At 37.9% G+C, this 17,580-nt stretch overlaps 1 protein-coding gene across 10 annotated transcripts in view; it reads right to left on the bottom strand.

Annotated features, from left to right (window-relative positions):
- Positions 1 to 253: 253 nt before the first annotated feature.
- The window catches only part of Zfx (zinc finger protein X-linked), a 48,586-nt gene continuing 31,259 nt past the window's right edge, over positions 254 to 17,580 (bottom strand). For 5 of the 10 annotated variants that reach the window (XM_006257030.5, XM_039099945.2, XM_006257032.5 and 2 more), the window contains 5 exons: positions 7,829 to 7,978; positions 7,504 to 7,647; positions 7,011 to 7,160; positions 6,358 to 6,498; positions 254 to 5,610 (listed from right to left, as the gene is read on the bottom strand). In XM_006257030.5, the coding sequence (XP_006257092.1) occupies positions 4,427 to 5,610; positions 6,358 to 6,498; positions 7,011 to 7,160; positions 7,504 to 7,647; positions 7,829 to 7,978 (1,769 nt within the window). In that variant the 3' untranslated portion in view covers positions 254 to 4,426. The remainder of the gene's footprint in view (positions 5,611 to 6,357; positions 6,499 to 7,010; positions 7,161 to 7,503; positions 7,648 to 7,828; positions 7,979 to 17,580) is intronic. The other 5 variants (XM_063280179.1, XM_063280177.1, XM_063280178.1 and 2 more) reach the window with 2 other exon arrangements.

The raw sequence follows: 17,580 nt of genomic DNA on the forward strand, positions 1-17,580 counted from the left end.
GAGTCAGGAGCATCCCTGGGGTTTGCTGGCCAGTCAATCTAGCCAAATAAAATGCAAGTCGGTACAGGTCCTGTACCTAAGGCATCAGTGGTCCCCTTGACGGTGAGAAGTGCTGAACTGAAGGGGTCACAGCACACCGGGCTTGTAAGAGGGTAGGGATTGGTTTGTGACCCAAGTCATTTCTGTGTGCATGTATGTGATTTGTGCTCAAGTGTTCACGTATGCCTTGTCTATAGCCAACACTCCACTAGGGTAACTTAAAACAAAATAGGAATTTATTTACAATAGCAAAGATGTCAAAAATAACAGGAACAATATATAACAAATCCAAGAATTATTTTTATGAAAAAGGCAAACAATATATACATGAAACAAAAGATAAAAACAAAATTCATAGGGCAAACTTAACTTTGACCTCCTAAAAAGTTGTAAAATGCAGCAAAATGTCCTTTTTAATATGAATTACCTTAGTAACTCTGGGCCAATTAAACACACACGAGAACACACAATTTTCAGTCCTTCTCTTTACTTATCAAGTCTTCCTGTGTTTGAGGAATGCAACATTGGGGGCTACGTAAGAGTAGGAGGTACAAGCTGTTCAGATGTGCACTGAAGGATGTACTTAGTGACTGATAGGACTCAAGACTTTTACAAAAACGGTAAAGCCAAAAAGTCTCTGGATTCTAACTTACTCTCACTGTGCCATCACTAGCTGCTTTTGGTGAGCTTCTTGACTACTACACGAACCATCACCTAAGTAATCTTTAGGCTCCTCAAGTGCTCTAAGATCACTATCACTGAAGTTGAGCAGGCAGCAGAATTAAAGGCTGCCGGGGCTCATGCCTTGTCCCACTTCCCTGAGGACTGGACTAAGAGGGCAGACTACCTTGCTGACAGGCATTATTCTGTCATGGATTCTCTTTAAGATGCTGACTGATCTTGCGTTTCCTTACACAAACGTAAGATTTTGCAGGAAATTAATACAGAGATCCCCAGCGACAATAGGGCAGCACATTTTAGCAGAATGAGTGAGATCAGGTTTTCTCAGACTCGTGACTGACTGACTTGACTGACGTCCACCACATTCTCATAGACATGTACCTCAAGTTTTGGCTACTTGTCATCTCAGCTCTCTTAGACCAACACTAGTTTCTGGATTACAGAATCTCATTGTTAAAATCGAAGTGCTGCACATCTCTCAGGATTCCTGACTTTCACTACCACAGTGACCATCCTCCAAGATTTGAGTCTACTAGAGGCATCTAACCTGGGCACAAATGGGGAACTTAAGGTAGGACCTCAGACTAAATTTGTTATGAATTGATAATAAAACAAATCTTAAGTGCTTTCAAAACCCACTTTATGGATGGGCAATTTATAACAGGAATCAGATGCTAATAAAACGAACCATTTACAGAGATAAAGGAAAAAATGAATTTCAAGGACATGCTCATCAAAGGACTCACCAATCACCTCTTAACTTCTCAATGTTACTTGCAAATTCACAGGACTGAAATATCAGTATTTGCATCCAAGTCACAAAATTCAAAGCAACCAAGCACTTTGCATTCCACTGCTGCATAAAAGGAATTAAGAAATAGGGGATGAAAATAATCCACTGCTTTTGATGTTTATTAGGTTTACAAAAACTGTACATTTTCTTTCTTAAGAAAAAGCTTTAACTTAGTACTGGTATCAAATAGACTGAACATTCGTTAACAGGAAAATATTCTGATTTTTATTTTTGCACGTTATTCTCAAGTACACAATTACAATAATGTCACACATCCCCTATATGATTTCCTTTTTATGTATTTTACTTTTTTTACAAAGTATACAGAGGGAGGGACATACAATATTTAATAGGATATTTCTACAGAACAATAACTTATATTATGTCCTTGTAAAAATCTGTACCTCTTTAAAACATTTAACTGAAACATCCTTTTTTAGCTTTGCTAATCAAAATTGTTTTAAGAATTAAAACTAGGTTGTAACTAATGTCAGTACATAACAGTGACTACTTCATTTTCTTTTTATACAGACACATTTTCTATTCACTTGACCAAACCCTTAAATACCTTTTAAAGGCTTCAATATTGTGCTTTAAAAAGAAAAGAACTGCGTGTGGTTCCAGATTATGTAAAGAGAAATATAAAGTATGTAAAGTGTTGTGTTCCTTATTTTTCAGTTTATTTAAAAAAATATATGTTAAATAGTCCAATCATTTGTTCTGTACTGATTGTAGATGATTTTTAAATTTCATAAATTTCAATGTTAGGTGTTTTACGTTACTTCTGGGGAAAATAATAAAGTAGATTTTAAAAGTTCTCACAAAAAAAGGACAGCTTTCAAGAATAACAGGGCAATAAAACAAATCATAGTTATGATGTATTTTTTAAAGCACATTGCGGAGGCTACAAAGGCAAAATGATTCCCTTATCAGATGGAAAGTCTAGGGAATCCATGCCTTGGCATTGACTGGCATTGAGAATGGAGTTCATACCAGCCTTAAGAATTTGATTTAGAACTAGACTAAATCAATCTAGCACTTCAGAGGTTTGCCAAACACCAAATACTCAAGACATCTAACCCCAAAAATATAACTTTTGAATACAAATCTTGATGACAAAGAGAAGGGTGGAAGGTAAAAACTAACGGCACGAAAGGGATGGAGCACCATAATGAGGCAGCAAGGCAGCTATCGAGTGGGAAGAAACTTCTAAGTTTCCCGTGATGTGCCAGACCCGTGTGCCAACAGCCAATTCCAGGGACTCTAGAAACTGTTTTCCAAAAAGACATCTTAACAAAACTCTTAATGTCCAACTTATTTTTACAAATTTCATCAGCGATCAGACCTGTATGTTACGAATTGCCAGCTCTCAAAAGCAAAACTGTGAAAGACTTAGTGAGGATCCGAGTGAGGCCTCAGACTGTTCACACACTTGGACTACACCTCTATCATGTAATCCAAGACAAGCGAGTGTTAAGTTTTTCAAGTTAACTAAGAACTAACAGAGCAGGCTCAATTAGCCAAGTCTAAGTCCTTATTAGCACCCGTTCTCTGGTCCATGGAGCCATCACTCCCTTTCTGTCTCCCTCGCTTGGTCAGACAAGAGCTCTCTCTCCGGCTTATCAGAGAGAACTGGGGGATTCATGTCTGGATACCCATTAGCTTTTCAGAAAAATATAAAGGCATGGAGTTGAAACTGTATGAAAACATTGTATCTATAAACATCTTAACCTCTATTTTTCAATTATTTTTCAATTACCAAAGATATTTAAAAGAAAATACCTTTACTCTTTAAAAATACTAGTGTCCTTATTTTCCTTCTAATTCTTCACCTGAGTAGTCTCTCTGAAGAGCAAGACTTACAAAATGCTCTCTCATGCATCCCTGGATCTTTCACGTTTCTGTAAATTTAATACTTTTCATTATAGATTTTAAAGAACTACTACTGGGGGTTGTGTGTATAAGTATGTAAAATAAGCAATACACACAGATACATGTTACATATATATGTGTATATATAGATAGATATATATAATTCAGGGTACATTTACATATATAAAGTTGCAAAAGATCCTATGAGCCACAAGTTACCCCTAGGAGATTCCAAAATGCAGTCTTCAGTTAAATTTCATTTGGAGCACACAACCATTCCAAGACAAAGCAGCACAGATAAAATAATCAAAATACAACAAGATCAAGCAAAAATTTCCAACAAGGTTTTCTAAAAGTTTACTACACTGACAAAAGATGTAAAGAGTCTAAAGGAAAAAAAAAGTATATTTTCTCCACTAAAAAGGAAAAAAAAAATCAAAAAGAAAAGTAAACACAAACCCAGCCACTGCTCTTTTACGCAGCGATGCTGGGGACACAAAAGTTCATATGAAAACTTTCATTGTCATACAGTCTACAATACTAAACAAGACAAATAAATGACTTCCATGTTACTATCATGAGACCTCACCATACAAAAATCTCCCATTCCATTAGATGTCTCTGACGATTTAATTGTGAGAAATTTGTGAGACAAAAAGTCCACATGAATCCTTTCAGTTACCACTGCAGAGTTACCATGAGTTAACTGGTCTTACAAGAGTACCATCAAGGTAAGCAAGGTAAATATTTTAAAATAAATATAAAACTTCTAAGATAGAAAACTTCAGTATAGAATCAGGGATTACTTTAGTAAAAGCAACTAACTTGTTGCTGCTTTTTCCCATGTATTAAACAAACTGAATAGAATTCAGAACACACTATTGAACAAAACGTAAAAACAAAGTCAACTAGAAGCAATAATCCTATTTGTACACAGCATAAATCAATATACAGTATTGTAAGTGAACAAGACTGATTGGCTTTTAAATGAATTTTCTGTTTCAAGGCCAGTTTCTCTACAAACAGCTGTGAAGAGTACGGTTAGGGCAGGCCAACTTCTTTATGATGTCGCATTATGTGCTGGTTCTTTTCCGAGGGTCTTCGGAATCCTTTCTTGCAGTACTCACAGCGGTGAGGATAGTCTTTCGTATGAATGGAGATAACGTGCCGCTTAAAGCCTGACGCATCTGTAGTGCTATATTCACAGTACTCACACTGATATACCTTCCGGCCACTGTGGGTCTTCATATGCTTTTTAAGCTCACTTTGTTGCCGAAATCCCTTTCTACATCTCTTACACCTAAATGGAAGGTCCTTTGTATGAACCGAGAGAATATGGCGACTTAGTACAAACGGATCTGCAATCTTAAAGTCACAATGTCTACACTGGTGCATTTTTTTACCCTTGTGGGCAGCCACATGTTTCTTGAGTTCTGAAGGCCTGTGAAAGCCTTTATCGCACATGTCACACTTATGAGGATAGTCCTTAGTATGAACTGAAATTATGTGTCGCTTCAAATCACTTGAGTTTGAACTCTTGTGGTCACAATGCAAACACTGGTGAGTTTTGCTCTCTTGATGGATAAGAGCATGTTGTTGCACCTCTTTGGTATCTGAGAAAGTCAGAAGACAAATGTCACACTTGAATGGCATCTCTTTACTATGCTTAGTTTTTACATGTGTTTTCAAGTTAGAAGAATCTGCGGACCTGTATTCGCAGTACTGGCATTCATAGGGCTTTTCTCCAGTATGGATTCGCATGTGCTTTTTGAGCTCTGATGGATGACGGAAACCTTTGCCACACTCTACACAAATATGAGGAAAATTCTTGCTGTGGACTGCCAAAAGGTGGCGATTCAATAGGCCTTGTTCAGCTGTTTCATATTCACAGAACTTACACTTGTGCATCTTGTTGGCTCCTTTTTCCTTATGCACCATTTTATGAGTAAACAAAGCCCCAGCATGAGAGAAATGCTTTCCACACTCATCGCATTCTATGGCTTTCTCTGCCTTGCTGGTTAGCTTGTGGCTCTCCAGGTGATTGTGTAAACTTATCTTCTTGTTGGTAGTGTAATCACAGTCAGTACAGCGGTACTTTTTCTTGGCAAGGTGTTCAGGATGGTTTTTCATGTGTCTTTTTAAGAAACCTCTCGATTTAAACTTCTTGCCACAAATCATGCAAGGGTAGACAGTGAGAGGATGTCCATCTGGGCCAATAATTATTGCTAAGAAAGGAAAGGAGCATAAGTGATCAAAACATGCTGATTTACTTTCTTCAAAAGTCTGAATGCATGCGTGCTCTGAACACTACTGTCAAGGGCTCCTCATCTGCCTACATGCTATACATTCTTCTCTCATTTTCAATCTAAGATACACAACAACCTGGCCCTAAGAACTTGGACTACACAACTAGCCTTTGCCGCTTTAACAAAATTAATAAATATGTAATTTCTATTGCAAAGTGAGTAAGCCGTAATTTAGAAACCTGTGGGAATTATTCATATAAAGTTTTTTAGTTATAATTCCTGCTTTATTAGAAAACATTAATCTATGTCAACTTAATAATAAAAGTTAAATATACCAATAAGTCTTAATACGCAAACTGGTATATAAGAAGTAAGCAACATCATACAAACTCACATACTTATGTTGCTATATCAATTAGGCCCATTCCATATTAAATAATCATTCTTTATTTTTTCAAAACTGAACTGCCAACATGGATGAAAGGACTCCTTTTCATTTTCATATAATTCAAGTTTTGTACATTTTTCATCCTTGTTTGATCCATTCCCACTCCTTTTTAGTCAATAAAATCATTCATGAATATCACTGAATTCTGAAATTCAATACACAAAAGCAACATATGGTCTAGCCACTAAAATGCCATCGCGATCCCCCTGTGGATGCACACTAGCACTTCCTGAGAGCTTGCGGAGCGAGCACGCTGCACCGTGAACGCGCGCCCTCACCTGTTTGGTACTGCCTGGAATCAGGTCTTCTCCTTTTCTTTGGTTTTTGTTTAGCCAGTCTGCCGAGGCCAGCAGACTCATCTATGTGCAAGAGGGCACTTGCAGTGCCATTCCGGTTTTCAATTCCATCAGAATTATTACCTAACAATGTGTATTAAAAAAAACAAAATCATACAGTATTATAAATTATAAAGAATTAGGAATTGTTTATTAACTACAACAATGAAAAGCCATGATACTCATGAATGACAGATATACCCCACTCTAGAGTTTTATGAGCACACTCATTATAGTAAGACCACTGAAAATGCCTACCTTCCAAAACTAAAACATGTGTCAGAATTTTCCCCCAAGGGTCCCAGGCTATGTCCTAAAATTTTAAAGCCATGGACCTGATACAGTTAAGCTGAAACATTCCAGCTTGGAAGCCTGTATACTTCATACGGTATATTCTTTCTATATCATGTAGACAGGAGGAAATGCCTGTTTAAAGTCAGGACAAAAAACAGGCTTTATAATCCTCCCCCCTACTGTTGTTTCAATCAAATAATCCTTATACAATAGTATTAACATTTTAGATTTCTAAAAACTAAAACCACAAAAGCTATTTTTCAATCACAAATTTATGTCCAAAGAGCGGCTCTATGACTTACCGTAAGCAGCTGCCCACGCAATCGGCATGAAGGTTTTCATTTCGTTGTCCTCCACTTGCTGTTCATGCACTGCGGCTGCAGCTGCGGCTGCAGCATCCTCCTCTCCAACAATCACTTCCATATAAACTTCATCAGCAATTTCAGCAACATCTAAGTAGAAAATTGTATGAACTTTTCTGATCAGGTTCTCAGAGCTCATAGGAAAGATACTTTTATTTGAATTCAGCTAATATGCAAATGGGAAGAAATCTAAACATCACCTGGAATACAGCTTTTGTAAAATAAACGCTTGCTCAATGACTCTTTCCTTGGTTTTCACCATAATTTAGTTTTAAAGTAGCAAACATTGTAAACATACGCGTCAATGCCTCCCTGAGAACATGACAGCGTAATAATTTCTAAAGTGACGCTACTTATTTCCTTCAAATACTGACCATTAAAGAGAGTAAACACTTAAAAACACATTTTCTCCCCAGAAAGACCGTCTACTTACTCAATTCTTCCTCTTCTTGCTGAGTGTCATTAACAGCCATATAAACCATCTTTTCTCTGGGAACACGCATACTGTTGTTTGGATCAAGCAGTTCAACCCCATGCTCGTTCTCAGGCTCGCTTTCCACAATGTCTACGGTTCCACCTATCAAGGAAAACAGCAGCTCTAAGAATTTATTTTAAAATTTCATTTCCACGTCTTCCTTTTTCAAACACATTTCTCTGATACTATACTAAACTTATTTATCTTCAGAAAAGACTTCGTATTTTCTCAGTCTAAATAACCCAAAAATAATTAGACTGAAGCACTGCTCAGCACTGCTCACCTAAGTCATCTTCTCCAGGATCAGCTTTAAAAATGTACACCTTGATGACTTCAGGGCAAGTGCCATCCACTTTACAAGGATCAATTTCTGTTTCGTTGTCCATAGTCAGTCCAGATGAACCATCATGTTCTATTTTACCAGCATCATCCACTAAGCAAGCAGAAAATACATCTCAAGTAATAATAGAAAATGCTTAAACAGAAAGTTACTGTTTGAGTTCTGCTAACAAACATTCTCTTTCACTTGAGTTACATAAAATTGGATGATTTTAATCTAGACAAGTAGAAGGTTCAATAAAATGCCTTTCTAAAGACTTTTAAAACTGAGATCAGATATTAAAAAAAGTATTACAGAAAAAAATGCCTGGGAGCCTAAAAACTATAAGTAAAAGGATGTATTTAGCCTTTGCTAAACACATCTTTTAATATTTAAGATGAAAACCTTTAAATAATATTCTAGTAGTAAAATGAAAAAGCATGGTCTTCATATGAATATTTCATAAACTCTACTTTATGGTTACTATTCTTAAATATTATTTGATGTTATCTATTTTCACCAGAATAATATGTTTAAAAATAAAGTAATCATGACTGGCAGAAAGGCTGGAGAATGGAAATTCTAATTCAATCTACTTAAAACTTATAAAATGCTGGGCTCAATGACACATGCCTTTAACCCTAGCATTCAGGAGTCAAAGGCAGGCAGATCTCTATGAGTTCCAAGGCCAACTTGGTCTGCACAGGGAAACCTTGTCCCCCAAAAGAAAACAAAAACAAAAAACAAAACAAAAACCTAAACAAGCAAAAACCTTGTAACACATCTTTTATGTTAAGTAACACATATATACAACTTTAACTTATGACTTTAAGTCAAAGTCCTTGGTAGTAAATACTGCAATGTATAAATTCAAACACACTCTGATATACCTATCTGCCCTCTTGAAAGACAAAATAAGAGGGGCCATAAGAAAAAGAAGAGAGGGGTTGGGGATTTAGCTCAGTGGTAGAGCGCTTGCCTAGGAAGCGCAAGGCCCTGGGTTCGATCCCCAGCTCCGAAAAAAAGAACCAAAAAAAAAAAAAAAAAGAAAAGAAAAAGAAGAGAAACAAAACAAAAGAAGGTAAAAGATAGGAAAGTCTTAAACAGCAAACTACGCTTTTAAAGGCTTTATAGAAGTCACCAAAAGAAATCAGTGTTATGTATGATTTGGAAAATAAAACACAAGAAAAATGATGTCAAACAGACTCTAGATCTCAAAAAAAAAAAAAAAAAAAAAAGACCAAAAATGTAATTGCCATTTTAAGTAGCCTTTTATCACACACATTATTTAGGGGCATCTCTGGCAACACAGAAAGTGTGGTAAAGGTTAATAAAAACTCAGCACCTAGGACAACTTATCCTAAAAAGTTAGACTTATCAATGTTAAGTCATGACTTGGATGTGGTGGCACAAGCCTTTAATCCCAGTACTTGGGAGACAGAGACAGAGACTCTGTGAGTTCAAGGCCAACATGATCCAGAGCAAGTTCCAGGACAGCCAAGGGGCTGTACAGAGAAACCCTGTCTCACAAAAAGAAAAAAAAAAAGAAGGAAGGAGGGAGGGAGGGGAGGGGAGGGAAGGAGGGAGGGAAGGAGGGAGAAAGATGGAGAGAGGGAGAGAGGGAGAGAGGGAGAGAGGGAGAGAGGGAGAGAGGGAGAGAGGGAGAGAGGGAGAGGGAGAGAGAGAGAGAGAGAGAGAGAGAGAGAGAGAGAGAACACCGTTCTTTCTGCTAGCACTAGTGGCCTAGTTGCCTTAAAATGGTCCAAGGCCTAGAAACAGAGACTTTTCTGGTACCAACAAGTCTTTTCCTTTCTCTTTTTAGTTCTCTTCCTGATGATCTCCCACATATATTTGTTTTCTTTCTGGCTGGACATTTATGTTTTACTCAATTCATCAAATGGGGAATTGTAATTGTATATTATTAAGACCTTAGGATAGGTATTGGGAAATACTAATACAACAGAGTAAGACTGCACTCCAGTGGGAGAGCAGACAAGTAGTCAGACGACTATTTTAACTGGAGCAATAATAAATGTAACTACTGTTTACTGACTAAGTACTACTTACAACAACCTTGTGAAGCAGATAAAGTACTGTTGACATTTTACAACAGAGCAAACAAAGTCCAGAAAGGTTGACCATTTGTAGTTACACAGAATTTAAATCTCAAACCACATGAGTCATGGTCTGTGTCTGTTAACTTTTGGTCTCTAGAGTTTGAGATGGATACGGGCAAAAGAATTACATTATATCAAAAACTAGTGAATGATGTAAATACCTAAAGATGGCTTTCACCAGAAATGAGATTTACATATTTATGACTCTTTGGGCAGTTGGTATTGCAAGCAAGGCTAAATGGCACTGGTTCTGATCACTTGTAACACTTTAAATTCAGGATCATCTTTTTTTTTTTTTTTTTTTTTGGTTCTTTTTTTCGGAGCTGGGGACCGAACCCAGGGCCTTGCGCTTCCTAGGCAAGCGCTCTACCACTGAGCTAAATCCCCAACCCCCAGGATCATCTTTTAGTTGTTTACAACCAATATTAATTAAAGCAAGACACAGCTCATGACTGTGGTGCCATAAAGTCCTGTCATGTTCTCAAAACCTGCATTTACCTAAACAAAGTTCTTATAAACAGACACACACAACAAAACAGCAAAAAAATTTTTTTAAAAAGGCAATATACTGACAACTTTGTCAACCTGATTTCTGACTTACCTAGAATTAAGACCAATTTAAAAAAAATACTTTAAAATGATCTCTTTAACAAAACCAAATACAAAGGCCTGGCATGTTGGCGCATGCTTTTACTTGAGTCCCAGTACTCAGGAAGCAGAGGCAGAGGCAAGTGCCAGCCTGGTCTACAAAGCTAGATCCAGGACAGCCAAGGCTACACAAAGAAAAACTACCTTTAAAAGAAAATCAAAGACAGCCAGAGTTATATGTGAGATTCTGTCTCAAAAATGACTAAAATACATGTTTACGTGTATCTTTTTTGTTGATAATTATTTTGCTTTTCCTTGTGTCATTTAAAGTAACTGAAAATGAAGGTACCTTACAGAGAAAAGGCAAACCACCTGTTAACTCACACTATAGGAGGAAACAGGCACTAAGCTCTCTGATGCAACCTTTACTAAGAAGTTCATATAGAACATGAAAGAGGATCGGCATCCAAAATGATAGTGCTTCCCTGTACACTAAGAGGTGCTATGTAGACAAAGGAAGGATATCTCACTCAGACTGGAAGAATGAGAAGGGCACTTCATTCAGGTAAAGGACAAACTATGAACACAGGTACAAAGACAAGAAATGGTAGGGAAGGACCGAGGGCAAAGGCATGGTGGGGAACACAACCAACTGCTAAACTGAAGTCAGATCACAAAGGGTCTCCTGCACATGGCAGACAGAGAGGCTCAGACTTGATCCTGGAAAGCTGGAAGTTTTTCAATCAGGTCAGACATCAAAATCTCTTGGGAAACTTGAGGGCAAAGATGAGTCTCTAGCCAAGCAACTCTATATAATCTAAATGTAGGGAACATGGGGCCTAGAAAGTGAAAAGGGGGGAGATTGATTTAGAAGGACCCTAAAGCCCTAATCCTGTCCAGAGGGGTGGGAGCATCTGCTGTTAAGTGATGAGGAATCTTTAAGCAATGAGAGCAGAGGCCTATTGCTATATCATCTTGCTGGCCTTGAAAACATGGATGGGCTAAACTCCATTAAGACACAAAGCAGGGAGAGCACTTATAAGTCTACTATAGTAGATGACAGACAAGGCCTTCAATAAAAACAACAAATGGTAGGAAGAAGAAAGAAGGCTAGGTTGGACACCAACTTGGGATACACAGGACTTGGGGATTTGTCTAGTACGCTACTTCAAGAAGAACAAAAGGAACCAAGTCAGGGGTTTGATTATAAGTAGGTGAGAATATAACAGAAAAGAAGAAAAGGGAGGACCTCTCTTTTATTTATTTGTTTAAGACAGGTTCTTACTCTGTAGTCCAGCCAGGTATGGAAATCTCGATATGGCCCAAGCTGGCCTTGAATTTGAGGCATCCCTCCTGCCTCATCCTCAAAATGTAGTACTGGCATTAAAAGTCCTGTGCTAGGCTATTAAGATGGCTCAGCAGGTAAAGGTGCTTGTCACCAAGCCTGATTTTGATCCCTGGAAGGAGAAAACCAACTCCTGCAAGTTGTCCTCATATTGTGGTACATGATATACACACGCACCCAGACCCAATCACACACAAAGAAATAGAATTTTAAAAAGTCAATAAAAACATGTGCCAACATACTCAACAATGAATAGTGTAATTCCTTTAAAGTAGTAGGAATTTAAATAGTCTTGCAGGGTGGTGGTAGACACCTTTAATCTCAGCACTTGGGAGGCAGAGGCAGATAGGTCTCTGAGTATGAGCCCAGCCTGGTCTACAGAGTGAGTCAGAGGACAACTTCGAGGAGCTACCGGAGAAACTCTTGTCTCAAAACGAGGAAAAAAAAAAAAAACAAGCAGAGAGAGGGGGGTGGGAGGGGGAGGGAGGTAGGGAGGGAGGGGAGGGAGAGAGAGAGGATTTTAAATATTCTCACAATCTAGATAACTGAACCAATGGTCATTTTCAACTTTCAAACAGTGGTAGCCCCAGAAATCTCACCAATCTGTGTAGAGGAGTCCAGAATACAGGGCACTTACTTTAAACAGTTCAAGATTGATGAAGTTGACCTAAACTTTGAGCAAAGTTTCAAAAACCAATACTAGGCAAGGCACTCAAAAAGCTGAAACTACGTAATGCAAAACTGTCTCAAAAATGAAAATCAAAACAACAAAAAAATTGGCTGGAGAAACAGCCCAGTAGTTAAGAGTGATTGCAGCTCTTCCACAAGAGACAAGTTCGATTCCTAGCACCTACATCAGCTAGCTCACAACTGCCTGTAACTCTAGCTCCAGAGGATCCAACACTCTCTTCTATCCTCTGAGCACATAGGTAACATGCACCCAGACATACACACATTTTGAAAAGTTAAATAAAGTCAATAAAAAAACAAGTAATAACAAAAATCCCACCTAATTTTAACTGGTACTAAAACGTCAGATGTCCTTCTGGTTCCAAAGAGCAAGGCTGGACTTGCTGTTTTGACATGTTAGCTTGTCTGTCAGGACCCTTATAAAACCTTCAATCATCTTAGAACATGCAAAATGTTCACTTATAATTCAGAGTTTAAAAAATTTGTTTGCTTTCAGGAAAGATGGGAAGATGCATTTCAAATACACTGACTTCCCTGATAACGGCAATTTCTATTCTTATACAAAAGTAAAATTTACCTTCAGATTTTCACCTTGAGAAATCGCCCTACCTACTCAACCTGTGAAATTCTTCTGAATATAAAATATTCAGTTTTTTAAAGAACACTGATGATCCTGTTAAGAATTTCACTGTAGCTGGGGATTTAGCTCAGTGGTAGAGCGCTTACCTAGGAAGCGCAAGGCCCTGGGTTCGGTCCCCAGCTCCGAAAAAAAGAACCAAAAAAAAAAAAAAAAAAAAAAAAAAAAAAAAAGAATTTCACTGTAATTCTAAAGCTACTATTAAAAATGAAATTTCTAAAAACAAAGAAAGCTTCAATGAAGTTGAGTCATCCTGTGTCTGATTTCTGCCTGTCTTCTTTACCAGTCATGAGAACTAGTACTTCAGAATAAGGCTTCTCCAAAATAGAAGTGCATAATTTTTTAAATTAACATTACTTCTAATAATAACTACCATTTGCATTGCATCTTGCTATTTCTTTCATGTTTCTATGAAGTTTTTTGCTTCATTTTCCAGAGAAAGAAACAAAGGCTCTGAGATGGTCTATAACTGGTCAAGTCAGTTAGCTAGAGAAAGATTGAGGAAAGTGCAGGAACATGCCTGTCTTTCAAACTCAGGCCTTTATTTTCATTTCCTAGTAGTTACAGAAAAATGTTTAGTTTGTCTGAAACTCAGTATTTAAAAAAATGATCAATAATCCCAAGCCACCCAGGAATTCTCTCACTTTATTTTTTGTATTTTTTTTTCTATTCTAAAAACTGAATCTGGGGTTGGGGATTTTAGCTCAGTGGTAGAGCGCTTGCCTAGCAAGCGCAAGGCCCTGGGTTCGGTCCCCAGCTCCGAAAAAAAGAAAAAAAAAACTGAATCTAGCAAATCATCTTCCCATTTTGCCCAGCATTTGACCCAAAAACTGAAAAGAAATTTTGGTGAACAATCTCATTACTAATAACAAAACTCTAGCAAGTATAACCATGCTTTATACAGGTCCAAGGAAGCCTCAGTAAACCCATCTGAAGATTGAAAACTAGGAAATGATCACTCGCAATAACAGTGGATACTGTGGCATCTAAGGTCTGTAACCCATTAATTTATTGTGAATGCCTAATTTAGAATGCTTACACAACAATATTCCCCCTCCCTCCTTCTCAGAAAGAGAAAGAAAATGAATGTGTGTCTATTTCTTTATAGAGATGCAACTTAGGACCAACTCTACCCGTGAATTTCACCTATAAAAACAATTTTGAATAGAGGAAAAAAATATCTGAACAAGCTTTAAAGATGAACGTTTAAGGTGATTATAATAACAATGTTCTGTATACTTGAAAATCACTAAAGAAATAGATTTTTTTTATCAAGACAAAGAAAATAACTATGAAGAGCAATGCAACTTTACTGTTCAATGCAACCCCCCGAAGTTCCTCTAGTCACTCACTACAAAACCTTTGCCATTCTTAAAGGTCTTAAGTCAAGATAGATTTTATGTTACAATCCAGCTTTAATCTTTGCTATAAGGTAGAAACCAAGAAAAAAAAAAACTAACAATTCCCAAGACATTATAATGGTTTGGTTCCAAAAGTGGATTGAGTTTATCTTTCTTTACTTTGAAGAGAAGAGATGATGATGAGAAGAGGGGACAAAAGTTCAAAATTGCCTGTACAATAGAAAACACAAAAGATACAACCAAAGCCACTATCTCTAAATCTAATTTAAAACAACCTAACTACCATTATAGCAATAGGACAGGAACATGAGCCTAGATACCTGTTTAAATTAAATGTACCTTTGCTTTCTTTGAACTTGTATCTTTTAACAAGAATAGAGTGAATACAATATTAAATATATTTAATATACATAACAAATTAAAATATGCCAAAATAGACTAAAACAAGTTTATTTCTGCCTTTTTCAGAACCATCAATACTGACTTCAATCAGAATCCTAGGACCTAAAAGACAAGTAAATATAAATAACATTTTTTAAAAGTCTGGATTCTGCAATACTACACTTGGTATGTTGGTCTCAATCACTAGTAAACTTATCTATTTTAAAATTTGTCTTCTAAAGATGTTCTTCTGAAAGAGCAATAAAGGTCAATCCTTACTCCTTAGTAAACCCTTAGAAGACTAGAAGGGTGAAAGCCAGAAGGGCAGAAAGCAGAAGGAAGGCAGAGTGCTGTCTCCTTCACAATCTGGGAGAAAGCCAACTATTTCCTCTAACCTTGGTACTGGGTTGTCTAGTCTTGTTATAGAAAATCTGGCATTGGTATTTTAAAACAGTGTCTTGGGCTAAGATGGCTTAGTGGGCAAAGGCCACTATCAAGGCTAACAATCCACGTTCTATGCTTGGAACCTGCACAATAGGAGTTGTTACAGGATATTTGAACCTGTTTCTTGTTAGGATGTGGCTCAGCCCTTAGCACACACCTTTAAATCCCTCTGTCTGGAATACAGACACACCCTTAATACACACTTTAATCCCAAACACTGAAGGTAAAGTTAGTTTATAGAAGGAAGCACCCATGTTTAAAAACAATGTCTATACTTGAGTGACAGAAAAAGCTACAAATCAGAGAAAGATTTGACAGAATAGGATATGCCCCACACTCAAGAAAAGAGAAAGGAAAGAGAAGCTATTTAAGAGAGAGATGGACAGTACAGGAAGGAATAGTTCGGAGAATACAGTAGAGTTCATGGAGAATAGTTGAAGAGTAGAGCAGGCCAGAGAGGAAGAGGGAGGCAGTTTTACTGGAGAGTTTTACAGAGACAGTCTGAAAAAAGAACAAGCTAGACACAGGTAAAAAAATGGAACGAACCAGAGCATGAAGAGCCAGAAGATTAGAACATACTGCTAAAGTTAGTATGAGGCTGACTGGAGCCATTCAGGACAAGAGAGGGAGGCCCGACTGAATCAGCTTAGAAAGGAGTTTGAGCCACAACAGCTGAGTTGACTAACCAGCTAGAGCTCAGGAAGAACTAGAAAGGGTGAGTCTCAGAGGCTGAAAACATTCTAGGCCTAGATAATGTATGGAGGCCAGGAGCTTTCAGGACTAGGTTAGCCGACAGAAGCAGTAAGCCTCCCAGATGACAAATAAACCAGCCAAATAAAAGATACTCTTACGGGGTTGGGGATTTAGCTCAGTGGTAGAGCGCTGGAAGGCCCTGGGTTTGGTCCTCAGCTCCGAAAAAAAAAAAATTGAAAAGATACTCTTACAAAAAAGAACAGACTTCCACAAGATGTCCTCTGACCTCTACACAGATGCCATGGCACGCGCGCACACACACACACACACACACACACACACACACACACACACACACACACACATACACACACAAATAAAATGTATTTTTAAAACTAAAATAAGGGCTGGAGAGATGGCTCAGGGGTTAAGAGCACTGACTGCTCTTCCAGAGGTCCTGAGTTCAAGCCCCAGCAACCACATGGTGGCTCACAACCATCTGTAACCGGGATCTAATACCTTCTTCTGGTGTGTCTGAAGACAGCTTCAATGTACTCACATACATAAATAAAATCTTTAAAAAATAAAACAAAACAAAAAAGCTAAAATAAAGGGGCTGGAGAGAGTACTTCTTGCTCTCAAGAGAATTCATGTTCAGCTCTCAGCATACTAACAGTCACCTATAGCCCCAGCTCCAGAAGACTGATACCTTCTTCTGACCCGAAGCCGGTACCAAGCACACACCTGGCATAGGTATATGTACACGCAGGCAAAATACTCATAAAATAAAAATAAATCTAAACTTTTTAAATAAAATAACATTATTTTTGTACTAAGATATCTTCTTAATGAACTTAAGTCTTCAGTCCTCAGCAGGCTGCTCAATTCACTTCCATCCATCTTAGACATTTATCTGAGCTTCTTAAACTAGCCCATGTCCATCAACCTTTTACCACTAGCCTTTGGCTATCCACCCAACCTTGTGCTTTTTCTTATTCTGTATTGGTAGATGTGATGGTTTATATATGCTCAGCCCAGGGAGCGGCACTATTAGAAGGTGTGGCCTTGTTGGAGTAGGTGTGTCACTGTGGGCGTGGACTTTAAGACCCTCTTCCTAGCTGCCTGGAAGTCAGGATTCTAGCAGCCTTCAGACGAAGATGTAGAACTCTCAGCTCCTCCTGCACCATAGCTGCCTAGGTGCTGCCATGTTCCTGCCTTGATGAAAATGGACAGAACCTCTGAACCTGTAAGGCAGTCCCTATTAAATGCTGTCCTTATAAGAGTTGCCTTGGTCATGTGTCTGCTTACAGCAGTAAAACCTAAGACAGTAGATGATGCTCCTCCACAGAGAAAACATGTGACATTCAAACATTTCCTCTAATCTTCTGTCTTCAGAGAAGATTCTCATTCCTCCTAACATTTTATCTCTCTGCCTAAGACACAACTAACAGCTATCTACT

This window comes from Rattus norvegicus, chromosome X (genome assembly GCF_036323735.1).
Source record: "Rattus norvegicus strain BN/NHsdMcwi chromosome X, GRCr8, whole genome shotgun sequence".
NCBI classification, from domain to species: domain Eukaryota; kingdom Metazoa; phylum Chordata; class Mammalia; order Rodentia; family Muridae; genus Rattus; species Rattus norvegicus.